The sequence below is a fragment of the Ruditapes philippinarum genome, unplaced genomic scaffold, assembly GCF_026571515.1.
Source record: "Ruditapes philippinarum isolate M1 unplaced genomic scaffold, ASM2657151v2 ctg3574_1_1_1_1, whole genome shotgun sequence".
NCBI lineage: Eukaryota > Metazoa > Mollusca > Bivalvia > Venerida > Veneridae > Ruditapes > Ruditapes philippinarum.
Genome location: NW_026857614.1, coordinates 114,815 through 131,481, shown reverse-complemented (window position 1 = coordinate 131,481; position 16,667 = coordinate 114,815). Strand labels below are relative to the sequence as shown.

The 16,667-nt window shown below is 32.9% G+C and overlaps 1 protein-coding gene across 1 annotated transcript; it reads right to left on the bottom strand.

The window, feature by feature from the left end:
- Positions 1–1,842: 1,842 nt before the first annotated feature.
- On the bottom strand, positions 1,843–11,391 carry LOC132750333 (high mobility group protein HMGI-C-like). Its single transcript, XM_060740292.1, has 4 exons — positions 10,620–11,391; positions 7,967–8,035; positions 5,198–5,236; positions 1,843–3,548 (listed from the first exon to the last, which is right to left on the bottom strand). The coding sequence occupies exons 1-4, from the start codon at positions 10,713–10,715 to the stop codon at positions 3,513–3,515; spliced, it is 240 nt and encodes a 79-aa protein (XP_060596275.1). The 5' UTR covers positions 10,716–11,391; the 3' UTR covers positions 1,843–3,512.
- Between the last annotated feature and the right edge of the window lie 5,276 nt (positions 11,392–16,667).

Below are 16,667 nucleotides of genomic sequence, written 5' to 3'. Positions count from 1 at the left end.
ACATGGCCAACACGAGTTACAAAGGCATAAAGCTGCTGCTAGTAACACATGTTCAGCAAGATACAAGTGACAAAGGCATTAATGTGCTTCTAGTGACACATGGCCAACACGATAAAAGTGACAAAGCATAAAGCTGCTGCTAGTGACACATGTTCAACACGATACAAGTGACAAAGTCATAAAGCTGTTGCTAGTGACACATGTTTAACAGGATACAAGTGACAAATTAAGACATAAAATTGCTGATTGTGACACATGTTTAACAGGATACAAGTGACAAAGACATAAAGATGCTGCTAGTGACACGTGTTCAACAGGATACAAGTGACAAATGCATAAAGCTGCTGCTAGTAACACATGGCCAACACGATACAAGTTTCAAAGACATAAAGCTGCTGTTAGTGACACGTGTCCAGCACGATACACGTTTCAAAGACATTTCAAAATAAACGCTAAGAGCTTTAGTCTTCAGTTACAGGTCCACTACAGGCCACAACGGAACTTACAAACGCCACAACGCAAATTACACAGGCATATATCCTTCACCCATGCCTCATTGATGGACACCAATGACAATTATATGAACTATGCAAAGTGCATTAACAAACAGTATTACTATTGAGATAGTGTTCTCAATTATTTGTATAGTGACCTAAAGTCGCTTAAATTAACCACTTGTGTAAGAGTACCTATTAAAGAAGTTTCCTCCTTCGAGGCCGGAAAAATAAAATAAGCAAAGGCGGATATGAAACAAGGTATTTGTAATATGTTTACTAATCAAGCATCTATTGCTTATCAAGGTTGATGTATTGACCAATGATATTGGAGGGTTGAAGATGTTTTGAGATAATTCTAAAAAAAAACATTGTTCGTTTTTTATCTTTTAAAATATGAATCAGATAATTGTTAGAATTAATTTCAAGGTTAACACAGTGACGTTGCTGTTGTGGCGATACTTGTAAACCAGGTCTCGAATTGTTGTTCCACATATTAACAGACGAATCTCCTTTAACAGAGATACTACGAGGGTTCAATATGGATAACCATTAAAACAAATATATTCATAAAAATGTTGCAAGTTACTGGCAGTCAATAAGTGTTATACTAATCAGGGACTTGAGATAATAACATCATCATGCACACTGCCAAAAGACACTATACAAGATGTTCATGAACTTAACATATGAAGAAATACTGCTTTATTCAATAAATTGAGAAAAAAAAGTCTCATTTATGCATACATGAAATAAATGAACCACTAACTTGCTGAGTAACATTTACAGCAGAAAAGGTATTATTTAAAGTTGCATAACTTTGTGAAAAGTTACGTAACCAGAATACGTTGCTAATATAAACATCTCCTTATGGTATGGACGTTTCCTATGAATTTTCGTAAAAATCCAAGCAGTTGTTGCTGAGAAATAGTCCAATCTATATAATATAGCTGAAAAATCATTATATGGGCATACCTTTCTTAACAAGCAATTATCATAGTATTGCAAGCAATCCATAAGTCCCCTACCGGTTAGAACCCCATCAACATTCTGAAGGGCCATTGGCTATTCACTAATGTTTCAATTTTTCTCTATTATAAGTAAATTTGTTGGAAATGTTCTTTAAAAGTGATCACAGGAAACAGTTTTTATGAACAGACAGACAGACTATGTTAGTAGTGAAGCTTCCAATAAAGGTTCAATGAATTCATGTCAGCGGATATAAAGAAAAATTATAACTGAAAACCCATTTAAAGGGTCATTCTTTTGGAAATCATTGAACCAGACAAAATGACAGCTAATATATGTACCCACGTTCGGAATCATAAAATATGAAAAGCAAAAACAATTTGTCATCAAAATAGTTTTATTTTTATGTTATAACCATTGACTCACACTTATTACAGCATCCAATGATGTGATTCTAATTTGATCAGATGACATAAAACAACAACAACATAAGAAATAATCACACAACTTTCATTCCTAACAACAATATACAACATAAAATGATAGTTTTACCCATCGATGCACAAAAATATATGTTTTGATAATATGCCATCTGAAATTTTTGCAAAAAAGAAGAAGAAAAAAGATGTTACATTTCATTAACAAACAAGATTAGGCAAACAAGATCTCAGGAATTTTTGCTTGTGTTCTACTGATTTACTCTAAATAAAGACAATAATCTATTCTGTTTAGTATGACTGCGGAAAACTAAAATATGTACATTTACAGAAAAAAAAATAATTACATACATGTATATATATGGTTTAAAAAATTAATTTTCAATAAAAGTTTAAGCTAACACATTGCATTCTGTTTAGTTTATTTAATAGGGAAAAAATCTCAATAAAGTTGTTTGTGATAGATTCTCGAATTTATATATTTATTTCTCGTTTAGTGGTGTACGTAAGTGCGTCCCGACAAAACGTCAAGAAAAAAACACTTTTCTTTTGCATACTGCTGCCTTTTACTGCTTCCGTATTGTCAAAAGAAATGAATTTGTAAGAATTAAAGAAGTTATATCAAAATATATTACGAAGAGAATTTCACAGGAAATAGTCCAGTAAAGATATTGCTAAAATGCTTCATATTCATTAAGCCAAACAAGTTGTCGTAGTATCTATACAACTATGATTTACGGTGACCAATACATTTGAGCCGCGTCACGACAAAACCAACATAGTGCGTTTGCGACCAGCATGGATCCAGACCAGCCTGCGCATCCGCGCAGTCTGATCAGGATCCATGCTGTTCGCTTACCAACTCTATTACAAGTAGAGAAACTGATAGCGAACAGCATGGATCCTGATCAGACTGCGCGGATGCGCAGGCTGGTCAGGATCCATGCTGGTCGCAAACCCATTATGTTGGTTTTGTCGTGACGCGGCTCATATCTTATAACATCGAAATAAATGCCAACATAAATCCATCATAATATTTGAAATATAGTAAACAACTACACTGTTATTCAAGATTATTTCTTTGCAAGGTGTGCTGTGTGAACAGGTAACTGTAAACAAAGTTGTTTCCCGAAAATGAAGAAGTTTTTTGTGTGGTAAATTACGCCAAATATGTACAGTAAATTACTTACTACGTATGTCATGAAACAACATTCAAAAACAACAGTTAAACAGTTATAAGGGACATTGATGTCAAAATAAAGACGAATTTCAAACCGTCCTAAACAGTTTATACAAATACGAAAAAAAGACAGTTAAAGGGGGTCGAACGTTTAGTTAGAACAGTGTATTCTTGCCAAACTACAACTACAATAGGATCTCTATTATTATAAATCTTATTATATTTTTTACATATTGTTACTATAACAAATGCTTATATGTTAAAAACATATTTTGTTCAGTTTGATAGACGAAACAAAAATTAAAAAAAAAACAAATTAGAACACTAAGTTGGTATCAAAATGAACACATGAAACTAATGCCATTATTAAGTACAGATTCTATGAACAATTCGAACACATTCCAGTGGACATAGTGCCATAAACACAGTGCTTCAATCCGACTTATCTCCCTTAACAGCGTCCCCAGCCTGAAATAAAGAAAACATAATTTATACTCAGTGATATTTTGACTTTTAAAAAAAAAATTGAAACGCTACAAATGTACTGATGACCAAAACGCAAAATATGGTTTTCAGCAATATGGCCAATAAGTGCCGTTTTGAAAACTCTTGACAGAACACCAACAAAAAGCTTTTGAGAAATAATAATAAAATGCGTATAATAAACAATTCACTTATACAGTTTCAAATTTTTATCAAAAGTAGGCAATTGTGATACATCTTATGAATAATAAGTGAACATTCTTGTTATTGCATTCCACTATATAGCTGGTGGTCTTAAAAATAGAAAACCGAAACCAGATATCAAATTTACATGGAAGGCCTAGTAACACAGCTCATTGGGCAAATTATATACTATAACACCCTACAAAACGCCTACATATCCATTCATAGCGGGCCTCCAGTTAAATTACATTCGTGGGTCGTATTACGAAATAAAGGTAAAATTGTATTAAAACACGCATTCTTGTGCACACGAACCAAATGACACCTTAGTTTTCCTCGACTTTCAAGGATATTTCAAAATGTTTCATTTTGTTTACATAGTATGAAACTTGATCAATGGGGACATACTTGAGAAAATATGGCTACAAAAATAATTCTATTCGATATAAATGCCACTCAAATTTTTTTAAAAACATTTTAATCAAAACTTGATAATGTGCTTGAAGAGATCACTAAAATATCCGGAAAAAGGTCGCAGTACATGTGTACCCGTATTTGATAAATCAAACTAGTTTGCATTATGCTACTGTTAAATTATAACAGGCACAAAAAGGTCGATGTCACTGCACACTGGCTTACTGACTTTCTCCACTAAGGTCAAAGTCTCTTCAGCATGCCTTGGTGATTGGCTCCACCAAGGTCAATGTTTCTTCAGCATGCCTTAGTGATTGGCTCCACCAAGGTCAATGTTTCTTCAGCATGCCTTAGTGATTGGCTCCACCAAGGTTAATGTTTCTTCGGCATACCTTAGTGATTGGCTCCACCAAGGTCAATGTCATGGCAACAACATGACTCAGTGATTTACTCAACCAAGGTCAATGTCTCTGTAGAATGATTCAATAATTTGCTTAATCAAAGCCAATGTCTCTACTGCATGACTCAGTGATTGCTCGACGAAGGTCAAGGTCTTGGCAACATAGCTCAGTGATCTGTACGGTCAAGGTCAAACTCTCTCCAACATGGCTGAGTGACATTCACAATCAAGGTCAATGTCAATACAACATAGCTCAGTGATTTGCACGGTCAAGGTCAATGTCTCTGCAACATGGCTTAGTGACGTTCACAATCAAGGTCAAGGTCTCTGTAACATGGCTTCTAAATGGCCATGGTCTCGGCAAAATAACTCAGTGTCACTGTAACCTTGACTGTCTGCGCAAAAAAAAATTGAACTGCAATAATCTTGGGAAAACGCACTTTTAAGCTTAGCCTCTTTGTAGGGTTATCTTTGGAATAAATGATTTCTTAAAAAAAAGATCATGATAAAATTGATATTTACAAAGTCACTTTAAGTAACTGTATCCTCGTGATTATGAGGTTATCTATTTCCGTTTTTCAAAAACAGAAAAAATTGAGCAAAAATGTTGACTTATATCAAAAGACTGGTGACTTACCGCTTTCCGTGGGCGCCCTCGAGGTTTTTTCGGTTTTGGCTGTAACAATAGAAGATAAACATTTAATTAAAGAAAATAAAATAACGGAAAGGCGAATGATATAATAAATAAAATGCACGTGAATATTGAAATGAAAGTGTCGAATTTGAAGCAAGTTACATCACAATGACAAGTTAACATATATTGTAGCATCTTCTACGAAATATTTTAAAATAAATTCAAAGAGACTGATATACATGTAATAAAAAAGACAGTATTAAGTCAATTAAATAATCCTATTTACACCACAAATATTTTAAGTTTTGTCAAAATAACCGCCTCTCTCCAAATGTTAAGCGAGTTTTCTACTTCTATTTTTCGTACTGAATTTTTCTTAACGACTTTATCAAATAAGACAAATTGAAAGAAATAAGGGTTTAATGGCCTGGTAGTTATGGTTCCTGGCGCTTAACCAAGGAATCGTGGGTTCGAGTCCAACATGGGTCACGACCATAAATCAGTACATTACAACTGTACTCTTTATTCTAACTAACGTACTCGGGAGTGATTTAAATAACCCTGCAATGTATGTACAGCTTTTGTAACAACCAAACTAAAACATACATATGCATATACGATGTGATTTATAACGAGATGAGAAATGTATATATAATGATAGTTTTCATTACATTTCAATATATATTACGAAAGCGTTGGTTATAACAGTTTACTAACTTTCTTTAATCATTCAATGAAAATTAACAGCATCTCTTAAAATGTGTCCACATGACCAGACTCCGGATGGACAGCAGGCCAGCGGCACGGACAAGGGCAATACTATTTGCTTTTCCCCAAAGTAGTGGGGACATTAAAAAGGTAAATATTTAACCATGTTTGAAGAAGTCTTGTGTAAACATTTTGTGAGTCTAAACAGGGATTAATTTCCATACGGCGAAGAAAAGTGCTAAAAATGATTTAATCATATATATATATTATTTTATTTTAGGTTCTGAGGGCGTCTGCGTTGAAAATATTTGACCGGTGCAAATATATCAATCACCTCGGACGTTTTAATATTGTCCACAAATGTCATATGTAATGGTGTATATGTATCATGTATTTTTATGTGTGCGTTTTTCTTGTATAAGAATATACTATCTGTCACTTCAAATATTTAAACCACGTTATGCTAGGATGATTTGAGCTGCGTCACGACAAAACCAACATAATGGGTTTGCGACCAGCATGGATCCAGACCAGCCTGCGCATCCGCGCAGTCTGATCAGGATCCATGCTATTCGCTTACAAACCCTATAACAAGTAGAGATACTGATAGCGAACAGCATGGATCCTGATCAGACTGCGCGGATGCGCAGGCTGGTCTGTATCCATGCTGGTCGCAAACCCATTATGTTGGTTTTGTCGTGACGCGGCTCATTTGAATTATTTAATGAAATTTCTCCGTCTTTAGTCATCAACCATTTGAAGAGATAATACAAAATATTACAGTCATGAATTTTTTTTTCATTTGAAAATGATGACTTAAATAATTATTTGCGCGGCGTAATAAATCTATTCCCGCAAGACGATGTTATTTTCAAAGATTTTGTATGACAATAAGGTAATAAAACGTGAGGATAAATTTTAATGAAATATTTTTTTTATGAATTATTACAGTTAAATTTCTTTACACTTAAAACCCATCCTCAAAACCACTAGTATTCAAATTAAAATTACTAATGTACATATGAATATGACTGAAACATTATCACATAAAATATCTTTTTTCCCCCCTCAACCTGGGAAATGAACTTGTCTATCTTTCAATTTGGACAAAACCATTCACCATTTTAAGGGAAATTTTCTATATATGTACTGACTGAGTAGCGACCAGCACAGAGACGCCACGGATGATTCGGCTGATCTTGGTCTGCACTGGTCGCATGAATAAATTCATTTAGCGTCAACAGGCTTATGAAGGTGGTCGTTAAAATCAGTAGCAAACTTCATTATAATACAAGTACTCAAAAAATAGACAAAATCTATAACTCTCGTCCGTGGGGCGGGTATTAAATAACTTAAAATGGAAATTTTGATATCATCCCCCGAAGCCATACGTTCATTTTTATATACACCATTTTTATAGGACAGTTTTTATGTTGTTTTTTTTTTGTTGTTCTTTTAAAAAACGTATTTGTTCAACAAGCATGTAAATAAACTTGCCTGAATTAGTACCATCTCTCATTTCAAACCCGTGTTGAACACATGTTAAAAAGAATTTAATATAGCTTTTAAAAATTGTATGTTTTTCTCCATTGACTTCGGTAGTTTTTACGTCAAATTCAACCTACATCATTTAAGGTTTTTCACAATATAAATGAATTACTCAGTGTTTAAAGTGTTTTTTATTTCAAGGGGCCGGACAAAGTAAATACATGTATTTTTAAATCATGAATACATTCGTAGGTGTCGCCATTCCCATATTTTGGTTATATTTCTCACTTATAAGCTGCGTAATAATTCATACCTGCGAGATGTATCATACAAACATGAGTGTCTTGTGATATTTTAATGCAGAACACCCACCAAATGGACTCGTCCATCTGAAACATTCAGTCTGGACTAAACCATTCATCATTTTTAGGGGAAAATGTCAAGACTATACGAACAGTGCAGACCATGATCAGACGACACAAATGTGGAGGCTGATCTCGGTCATCACTGGTCGCTTGTCGTTAAGAATCAGTTCCCGCCAAAATAGTTTAGAGTAACATAAAATGATAAACATACAGGTTCCTGAGGTTTCTTCTTGCTACCCAGAGGTCTCCCGCGAGGTCGCTTCGGTTTTGGTTCTTCTGGCTGAAAATACAAATATTCATATAAAATATAAAAACGTCTTCTGGATTTAATAGATATACATGTCCGATCGTAAATACTGTAAAAAGGTGGCATTTTAGGTTATTAATATTGTATTATTCAAACTTACTTTGTCCATTAAATAAAAGAAAACAAATTTGAGACAATAATTTTTCTGACTGAGTGGAAATCCGAAAAAAGACTACAGATTGCTTTAATTTTTATACTTATATATAATATCATTTCGTGCTTAATAATTCTATAAAAAATGTTTTACATTATATTATTCCATATTATATGGAAACACATTTTTGATACATGACATGCATACAATCAAACACAAAACGTGATCCGTACTCTCAGTGCCTGAAAGAGCTGGTGGACCCTCTTTAACCATAGAATACACTCGCAAATTAAAAATTAAATCATTTGTCATGGAAAATTCTGTGCTTGGTCTTTATAATCATTTCTTTCCATTTTTAATACAGACTGCTCACAATTTTAGGTACTAATCAAATCTCCCTCTCCCCCTTTTGTTATGAATGTCTTCATTAACCTTCACATGCAAGGTTAGTTACCCTTCACCAAAAACAGTTCACTTCATTAAAAAACCCGCATGTTACTGTCATAAAAGTTTACTTCCACACTTTTTGATGTTAACTTTTCTTGAGTGCACAGTGCAGAGGTCATTGCACATTTATTCATGTAATCTTCCATATTGACTAAACCTACATGAAGACCTGTTTTCGTCTACAAAATCACCATGCGTGTGTAGTTGAGAAGGGTTCACGGAATCTCAAGTTCCCCCCTCTACAATGATTAACATCTGCACGATTTCCACAATTGAAATTGATATAAGTGAGACATCCGACTATGTTGACCTATGGGAACATCTCAAACACTCGACCCCCATTTTCAAATAACAAACGAAACTAAGGGGACCGAATGGGGTCAATAATTGACGGAAATACAGTACCTGATACAATCAGCGTTATTTCATCAATAATGTTTCTCCTAGTTTTCTTATGACAGTTTTTTCTATGGCACTGACAGACAGAATATATTCACATTCAAATGAAACGACTTGAAAGGGAGTGAAAAGTGAAATATTAAAATGCAGCGCCGCGAAATAAATTTTTCATAATATTGTTGATATAATCATATTAAGTATTATAAGTGACACCAAATCACACAAGAATTATACATGTATGATGATGTTGGTAAATGCGAGATAGATCTGTACTGTCCTATATCACATAATTATGTATGTTTAGCAGAAAGAGCAAAATTCATACATCTTTAATAAATGTTCAAAATTCATACATTTTATATAATTTCTATCGTTTTTTTATATAATATTTGAGATACTTATGGAAAATGTGCTCATTGCATACGAATCCACTTTAACACTACATTTTGAGAGAGAGAAAATGGCTATTTGTGTTTGTTTTGAACGCGCATCATTTTACATTCACGAATATCAAGCATGGGTCTCTTGTAAATGTTAAAAAGAAAATTTGAATAGGACGTTGCATTTCTACATTTGTACACATTTGTCTTATTCTGTTAAATGCAATATAAATCTCTTGGTTCTCAATGTTCTCGTGCAATTGCCCAAATTACATTTGCTAACAATTGTGGCGCAAATTATATATATTTAAGTACGACAAGAAATTAGTGCAACTGTCATGGTATAAGGACATGCTAGATTATGAACATGGCTCATAATAGATCGACGTAAAACACTTAATAAGAAGTTGCATTATTATGTTAATTAACTCTACATACATCACATTCCAATTGTATTGTTCATTGAAAAACATTTGTCACAAAAAATTAGCATAAACATAATGAACGATGGAACTAGGGCTGGTGTAGAAAGAAAATTATCAAACGCTCGGCTAGGCTAGACAGCCTCAGTTGTCGTCTGTCGCGTCAGTTTTAATGGCTGTTTCTATGGAGACAAAGGAAAGGATGTTGTCTGCAACTTTTGTATGCACAGACATTGATAACGACTTTGTTCGTAGTGTGAATAGCAAATAAACCTGGGTTTTGATCGAATATGTTCTGTTTGTGAAAATTGCCTGCTTTGTTAACAGAACGCAAATGATCAATTGTTAATGGAAAGATGTTCTTTAGTAACACTGGCCTACTTATGACATAAAAAATCAAATTTATATCAAGTCCGTTTGCCATCCGAGACTCATTGTCAGAAATGACATGATATTTTGAACAAAGAACCCGCCAAAAACAATACATATCATATGCTTCCTCAAATGTGACGTCAATAATGTAAACGTGTCGTCTGCCTTTAATAAATGCGTAACTTAATAATTAAAAGTAAAATTATGATAAAAACACTTTTATAGGATATATGTAAATTGAAAAAATGTTAAAACGTTTTTCAGAAATCGGGACAAGCTATGTGAAACACAACTAGTTCGTGACATATATAATGTTAATTTAATAATTTATTCACGCACTAATCAATATACAGTACTGTATATAAACATCAATTAGGAAAGGTTATTGACCTTGTTACTTTTAACCTGGGAAAGATAGTGAAAATAGAAATAGCATAAATAACCTGATCCGGTTTAGGTTTTCTGGGTCTTCCACGTCCCCTCTTTTCCCCTGTCTGTTCTGCAGAGCCTGTGGCCCCTCCGTCTTCTTGGTCTGACATGTGACAAGTTTTTTTTAATTATAATACACAAACTGTAGAAAAACTAGAATCCAGTGTTTCTATGTTCTCTGGCACACTTTGTTGTTTTTATATGTACACAAAGGCATGTATTCACAAATCGATGAAAATCAAGATAACAGTTCATTCATCGATCTCTCACGTCAGATAATACGATGAAACATGTAAAGCTCTGTGTTTAAAACCATCTTTTAACACTTCCTACTATAAAGACGACCACGATGTTACCAAAAATGTGCCTACTTGAACTTCACGTTTGGTAGTTTATCTCACTTCAAAGACCCAGTGATTAAACTACTTTTGAAAGTAAAATCTCCACATAAACCCTTCTCTCTCACTGATTGCCTTTGTCGCGAACAGTATCACCACTATTTGTCAGGTCACGACCTAATTCCCACGCTATCGTGGACTATTTATGAATGGAAACCTCACTAATCAGCTGGTATCTGGCCTAGTTAGAGGGCGCTTCACGTGGTTTTTCCATTTTCGTTGCGCTGATTTTTTTGGTGTGTGGGCTATAACGTTTTCGATACCGGAAATTTCAAATTGCATTTTTGTGGTTTTTAACTTGAATAGTGTAAATATTTACAGTCGTATTTAAAAAGATAGCAATCTCAAACTGTGACAACCATCATGTACAGGAAATTTAGCTGCGTCAGGACATTTTTTTATATTTTCTTATGAGTAGAAACTGTACGAAAATATATAAATTAATGGGTAATATTTTACATATCATCGGCCTCGGTTTAAAGTATATCTTTCGTAGAAAACTTTCTTAAAATAGTTTTGTAACTATACTATAATATCGGGTCTAATGTCATTCTTGTAGCTGAAAATAACTAGAACGCATTTAAAACCCTTTTTTTTTAAACGATTTTTAAAAAATTTCAATAGGTTAGAAAAATTCATAATGATCAAATTTTAAAGAAAAAGCCACAAAATCCAGGCATCAAAGCTGGAGTATAACAAGCCCCCAACCCCAAAAGTTTTTTCCCCTTTAAAAAAATTTTCCTTTTTTAGTGCAAAACGAAAAATTTGGACAATCTTAATCGATGCATATTATTCATTTTATAGACCAAAGAAGGACGTAAATTTTCCGGTAAAGCTCAAAAATTTTAGGTTGGAGATGAATGCGGGGGATTCGGGTTCGATTCCCGAACGGTGCAGATCACTTTCGTTGTGATTGATCTACGGTCATTTGCCTCTCCTCTGCTTTCTGTAAAGTGGCAAAGTTAAGTTTACAGTTCCTTTGCGAAAAAATTTAATGGGCAACTGTACTGGGTAAACTGCTTGACACTTTAAATGCAATGGGTGACCTTCTGCCCCCGAGATTCCCGGAGTGAAAAAACTACCCACACCACCCCCGATAAGTTTGTAGTAAAGCCTAAAAGGAGTTTACCACGTGTTTAGCATGCCGCGGTCGGGACATTTAAAAGTCTCCAGTTACAGGTTTTTACTGGTATAAACGTTTATTACAGTCATGCGGTTTAATTTAAACCTTACCGTTGAAGTTTTAAAAACTAAACACACCCCATTTACATTTCAACAAAATTACAGACGTAATTCAGAAATATTCACAAATGCAATAAACAAAACAGAAAACGCGCCAGGGAAAAATAAACAAGTGTCGTTTTACAATGTACATCTATTTTTATCGCCCAGTTTCCGCAACCTGCCAGCTTTTAGAACTGATGTAGATTTTATCTGGAACAGTTTCTGCATTTAGACTGTGGTTTTAATTTATAACATGTTGAAATATAGGCATCCTCACATCGTGTCACGTCATCTATCAACAAACATTACCACATACGTTACAGTCAGAGAATTTACAAATTTGCAAATCCACAATAAAGTTAATCGTTTACATCATCACAGAGCTGTTTACTTTTTAAAATCCACCAGTTTCTGTCAGAAACACAATATTATTTTTGAGTATATTTTGTACCTCTTACATTATTCACTTGTGAGACAAAAATTGTTATGTAAATACGTTTTGAGATAACGCCAAGTGCAGTGAAAAATTTAAGAAAAGGGAAAAAGGGGAAAATTATTTCTTGGAAATTTTAAATTTTCTTCACATTTTTCCCGGAGTATGTCCTTTAACTGAACAAAAATACAGGTAAAACCCTTAGTAGTACGTCTAAAATAAACCCGAAAATCACCTTAAAATTTTGAGAAAAGACGTCTTTAAACTAAAAAAAATTTTCACGCGAAAACTTTAAACCTAAAACGCCCTAAAAAGTAAAACGAAAAGACGTGTAATTTGGGGGCAAAGTATTTTAAATAACACAAGAAATAAAAACGTGAAAAGGGACAGCTTCCCTGAACAAAATTACACGTAAAAAATTTGGGCAAGCCCAAAACTAAAAGAAATTCCCCAGGCGAAAACATAAAGCTAGTTCCCGGGTCTAAACCCTAAACCCGAAAAATACACGTGAAATTTTGGGAATTTTACGTCATAACGGGAACGAAAAAAACCGCGTGAAACATGGAGCAAGTAAATGTCATAACTGAACGAAATACACGTGAAACTTGGGCAAGTACGTCATAACTGAACGAAATACGCGTGAAACATGGGCAAGTATGTCATAACTGAACGAAATACACGTGAAACATGAGCAAGTATGTCATAACTGAACGAAATACACGTGAAACTTGGGCAAGTATGTCATAACTGAACGAAATACACGTGAAACTTGGGGCAATCAGGTGTTTATATTGTTGCTTTCGATATATAACTGAAACGAAAGATTTATACGCAGATTTGGAAAAGACATGAGGTCTCAAGTTTAGTCTATTAACTGAAAGAAATATGGTGGTGGAAGCCACATGAGCCGAAGTTTATTTGTTTCATAACACGGAACCGAAAATACGCGTGTGAAAACATGTGGGAAGTTATGTTTTATAACTAAACGAAAAAATACTCCACCGTTGAAACTTGGCCGAAGTTAGCGTCAAAAACCCGGGACCAAAAATCCCGCTTTGGGGGAAAATGAAATTTTTGGGAAAGGGTTTTCCCCCCTTTTTTTAAATTTGAACTTTTTTACAAAAAGGGGCCCTGGGAAACCTTTTGGGGCAATTTACTTTTAATAAAATTTGAACTAAAAATTTTAACCAGGGGAAAAAAAATTGGGAAGAAGATTATGATCAAACCCTGAAAAAGGAAATTTAAACTTTTGGGGAAAAATTTGAGGGAAACCAAGGGGTTAATTTTTCGGGAAACTAAAAGAAATAGGGCTTTGGAACACTTAAAAGGGCAATTTTAAGGTAAATCCCCCTGAACGAAAATACACGTTTGGGAAACTTTTGGGGCAAAAATTATGTCAAAAACTAAAAAAGAAAAATACGCGAAAAAACCCCATGACGCAAGACTCAAAAATTTAAAAACCCAAAAATTTTACACGGGGAAAATTTGGGCAAGTACCAAAAGGGGAAAACAAAAAAATCACTTTGAAAATTTGGGCAAAAAACAATGAGAGGTTAAATTTTAAAAATTTTTTTGGTTAAATTTAGAACCACAGTAAACCTTTGCCTTTGAAACCAGTCTTTGGTCAGTCTTTTAAAACAGATTAACTTTTGGAAATTGATAAAAGTAAAATTTAAAAAATATTTCTTTAAATAAACTTTCCCAAGTTTTGCAATAAAACTAAGCTTTTTCTCTTTTTTGGTTAAAAACTAAAAAAAAAAGGAAAAACCCGTTTTGCCCTAAAAATTATTTTTTTATTTTTTACTTTTTTAAAAACTCAACGGGTAAAAATAAATTAAAATTAACCCAACATTACAATAAAAAGGGCTGGTAATTAATAGGTCAAAATGTCTTTTAATTTTTAAAGAAGTTTTGTTTATTTTTCCCTAATTTACTTTAAAGAAAAAATTGCCCCTAATTTTTTTTCCCCCAAAAAAAAATTTTAAAAAAATTTCTTAGCAAATTTAAACAATAATATAAATAAAAAAGTAAAAATAAATAAATTTGCAAAATAAACAGAAAAAAAATAAAAACCATTGCTTATTTTTGACCCAAATTATACCAGTAATAAATAAAAAATATGTGATTTTAAAAATGAATCCCCTGCACAGGTTTTTAAAAAAGGAAAAAGAAACAAAAAACAGAAAATTTTTTAAAACTAAAAATTTTTTTTTGTAATTCTCGCCCATTTTTTTTCCCCGAAAAAAATTTTAAAAACATAAGGGGTTTAAAAAAATTTTTTTCTAAAAACTTTTTTAACAAGGGTTAAATCCCCATTTTCAAAAAAACATCAAGAAAACAAAACCAGTAAAAAAATCTCTAAAATTTAACTTTTAATTTTGGGGCCCAATGAGTCAAAACAACATGCCCCAGAAAAATCCAGTTTAATACTACAGTTAGCAACACTTCAACTTCTCAGTTTAATATTCATCTATAAAAGAAATACCTTACATTCTTTTAAGTCTAATGCTATTCAGTCACTTGTCAAATTATTTGCACCGGGGGATTTTACAAAAAGAATATTACTGCATTAATTTTAGGGAAACTTTTAAAATCAAGACACCCAAAAAAGAATAAAAATTTAAAAGTACATTATGCTGTTTTTAGGTAAAATACTCTTTTTCCCAGAAATTTGTTGCAATCCTTTGAAATTTTCTTATTTGAAAAATGTTAATCCCGCCCATGCTTTCCCGGGAAAAAACGGGAAAAAGTTGTTGGCCCTTTTTTCCTTAAAAAAAAAATTGCCAGTTTTTTTACAAAAGCCCCAATTTTGGGTCTTCTTTAAAGTGTGTGGTGTTTAAAAAAACAAAATTTTTTCTACTCTGTGTATTTTTTTAAAACTTTTTTTTATCTCACAATTATAAAAGGAAAACTGTGTATCAGATTAGCAAAAAACTAACTAACATTTTGAAAAAATTAAAATTTTGAGTAATATGAAAATCTTTTTGGGAAACTTTTCAAATTTTAAGCACTTTACCATTTATTTAACTCATAGCTGTTTTTTTTTGAAGCCATGTTACCCTGGGCGGGCCCATTTGAGTTTCCAAAAAGAAAATTTATTTGAAATAAGCATTTTTAGAGATTGGGTCCCAAATATAGGTTTTACAAAAACCCCCCAATGTAATTAAACAAAAAAAATTAAAAATTTAAACTTTTTTTAGGAACATTCTTTATTTTAAATGCCCTTTGTGCAACATTATAAAATTTAAAAATAATAAATTTAAAACTTTTTCCCCCTTTTCAAAAAAACCTTTTTGTCCTTTTTTAAAATTTTAAAAAGGTTAATTTTTACTAATTTATCCCCTTTAAAATTACATTAAAAAACCCCCCTAATTTGTCACAGTTGCAACATAAGATTTTTTTGGAACACATTCTTTCTTTTCTGTTTCTTTAATTTTGAATGTTGCTTTCTTTTTTAAAAACTTTTTTTGAAATTTTCCCCTTTAAAAAAATGAAAATTTTTTTTTGGGAAACCGGCCCTTTTTTAAGAATTTTAGTCCCGGTTTAAATTTTTCCAAAATTCAGTGACTTTGGAAAAAAAATTATCTAAATGTGTTCCTGTTCTTCACTTTAATTTATATACAAATATACATGTAAAACTACCATTATTTTGATCAGGTCTTTCAAATAGAGAGACCCCTGTTTTCACTGATGTTTGACAGAAATTTGAAAGATTTCAGTCTGGCAAGCTTTCACTTTAACAATGATATGAAACAAATTTAGATGATTTACAGCTTATCCTGTTATTTCCCTGATGAGACATTATTATTATTTCTGGGGAGAAATAATTCCCCAAAGTTTATCTGTTACTTTTACTGGTGAGGTAATAAAACACCTTTATCTGTAACCTCTGATGTAATAATTCACCTCTATCAGATGATAAACAGAGGACTCCATTTTTCTTTGTTGCATTTTAATAACATACATGCAATTCATTATTCTGTATTCACAGTCTCTTTTTATGAAAT

What these genes read in the sequence shown, in the direction of transcription:
- LOC132750333 (XM_060740292.1), bottom strand. Translation starts at nt 10,715, where the DNA reads ATGTCAGACCAAGAAGACGGAGGGGCCACAGGCTCTGCAGAACAGACA. An exon ending in AGAAGAAACCTCAGGAACCT is followed by an intron (nt 5,237 to 7,966) that starts GTATGTTTATCA and finishes CTATTGTTACAG; the next exon opens with CCAAAACCGAAAAAACCTCG. An exon ending in GAGGGCGCCCACGGAAAGCG is followed by an intron (nt 3,549 to 5,197) that starts GTAAGTCACCAG and finishes TCTTTATTTCAG; the next exon opens with GCTGGGGACGCTGTTAAGGG.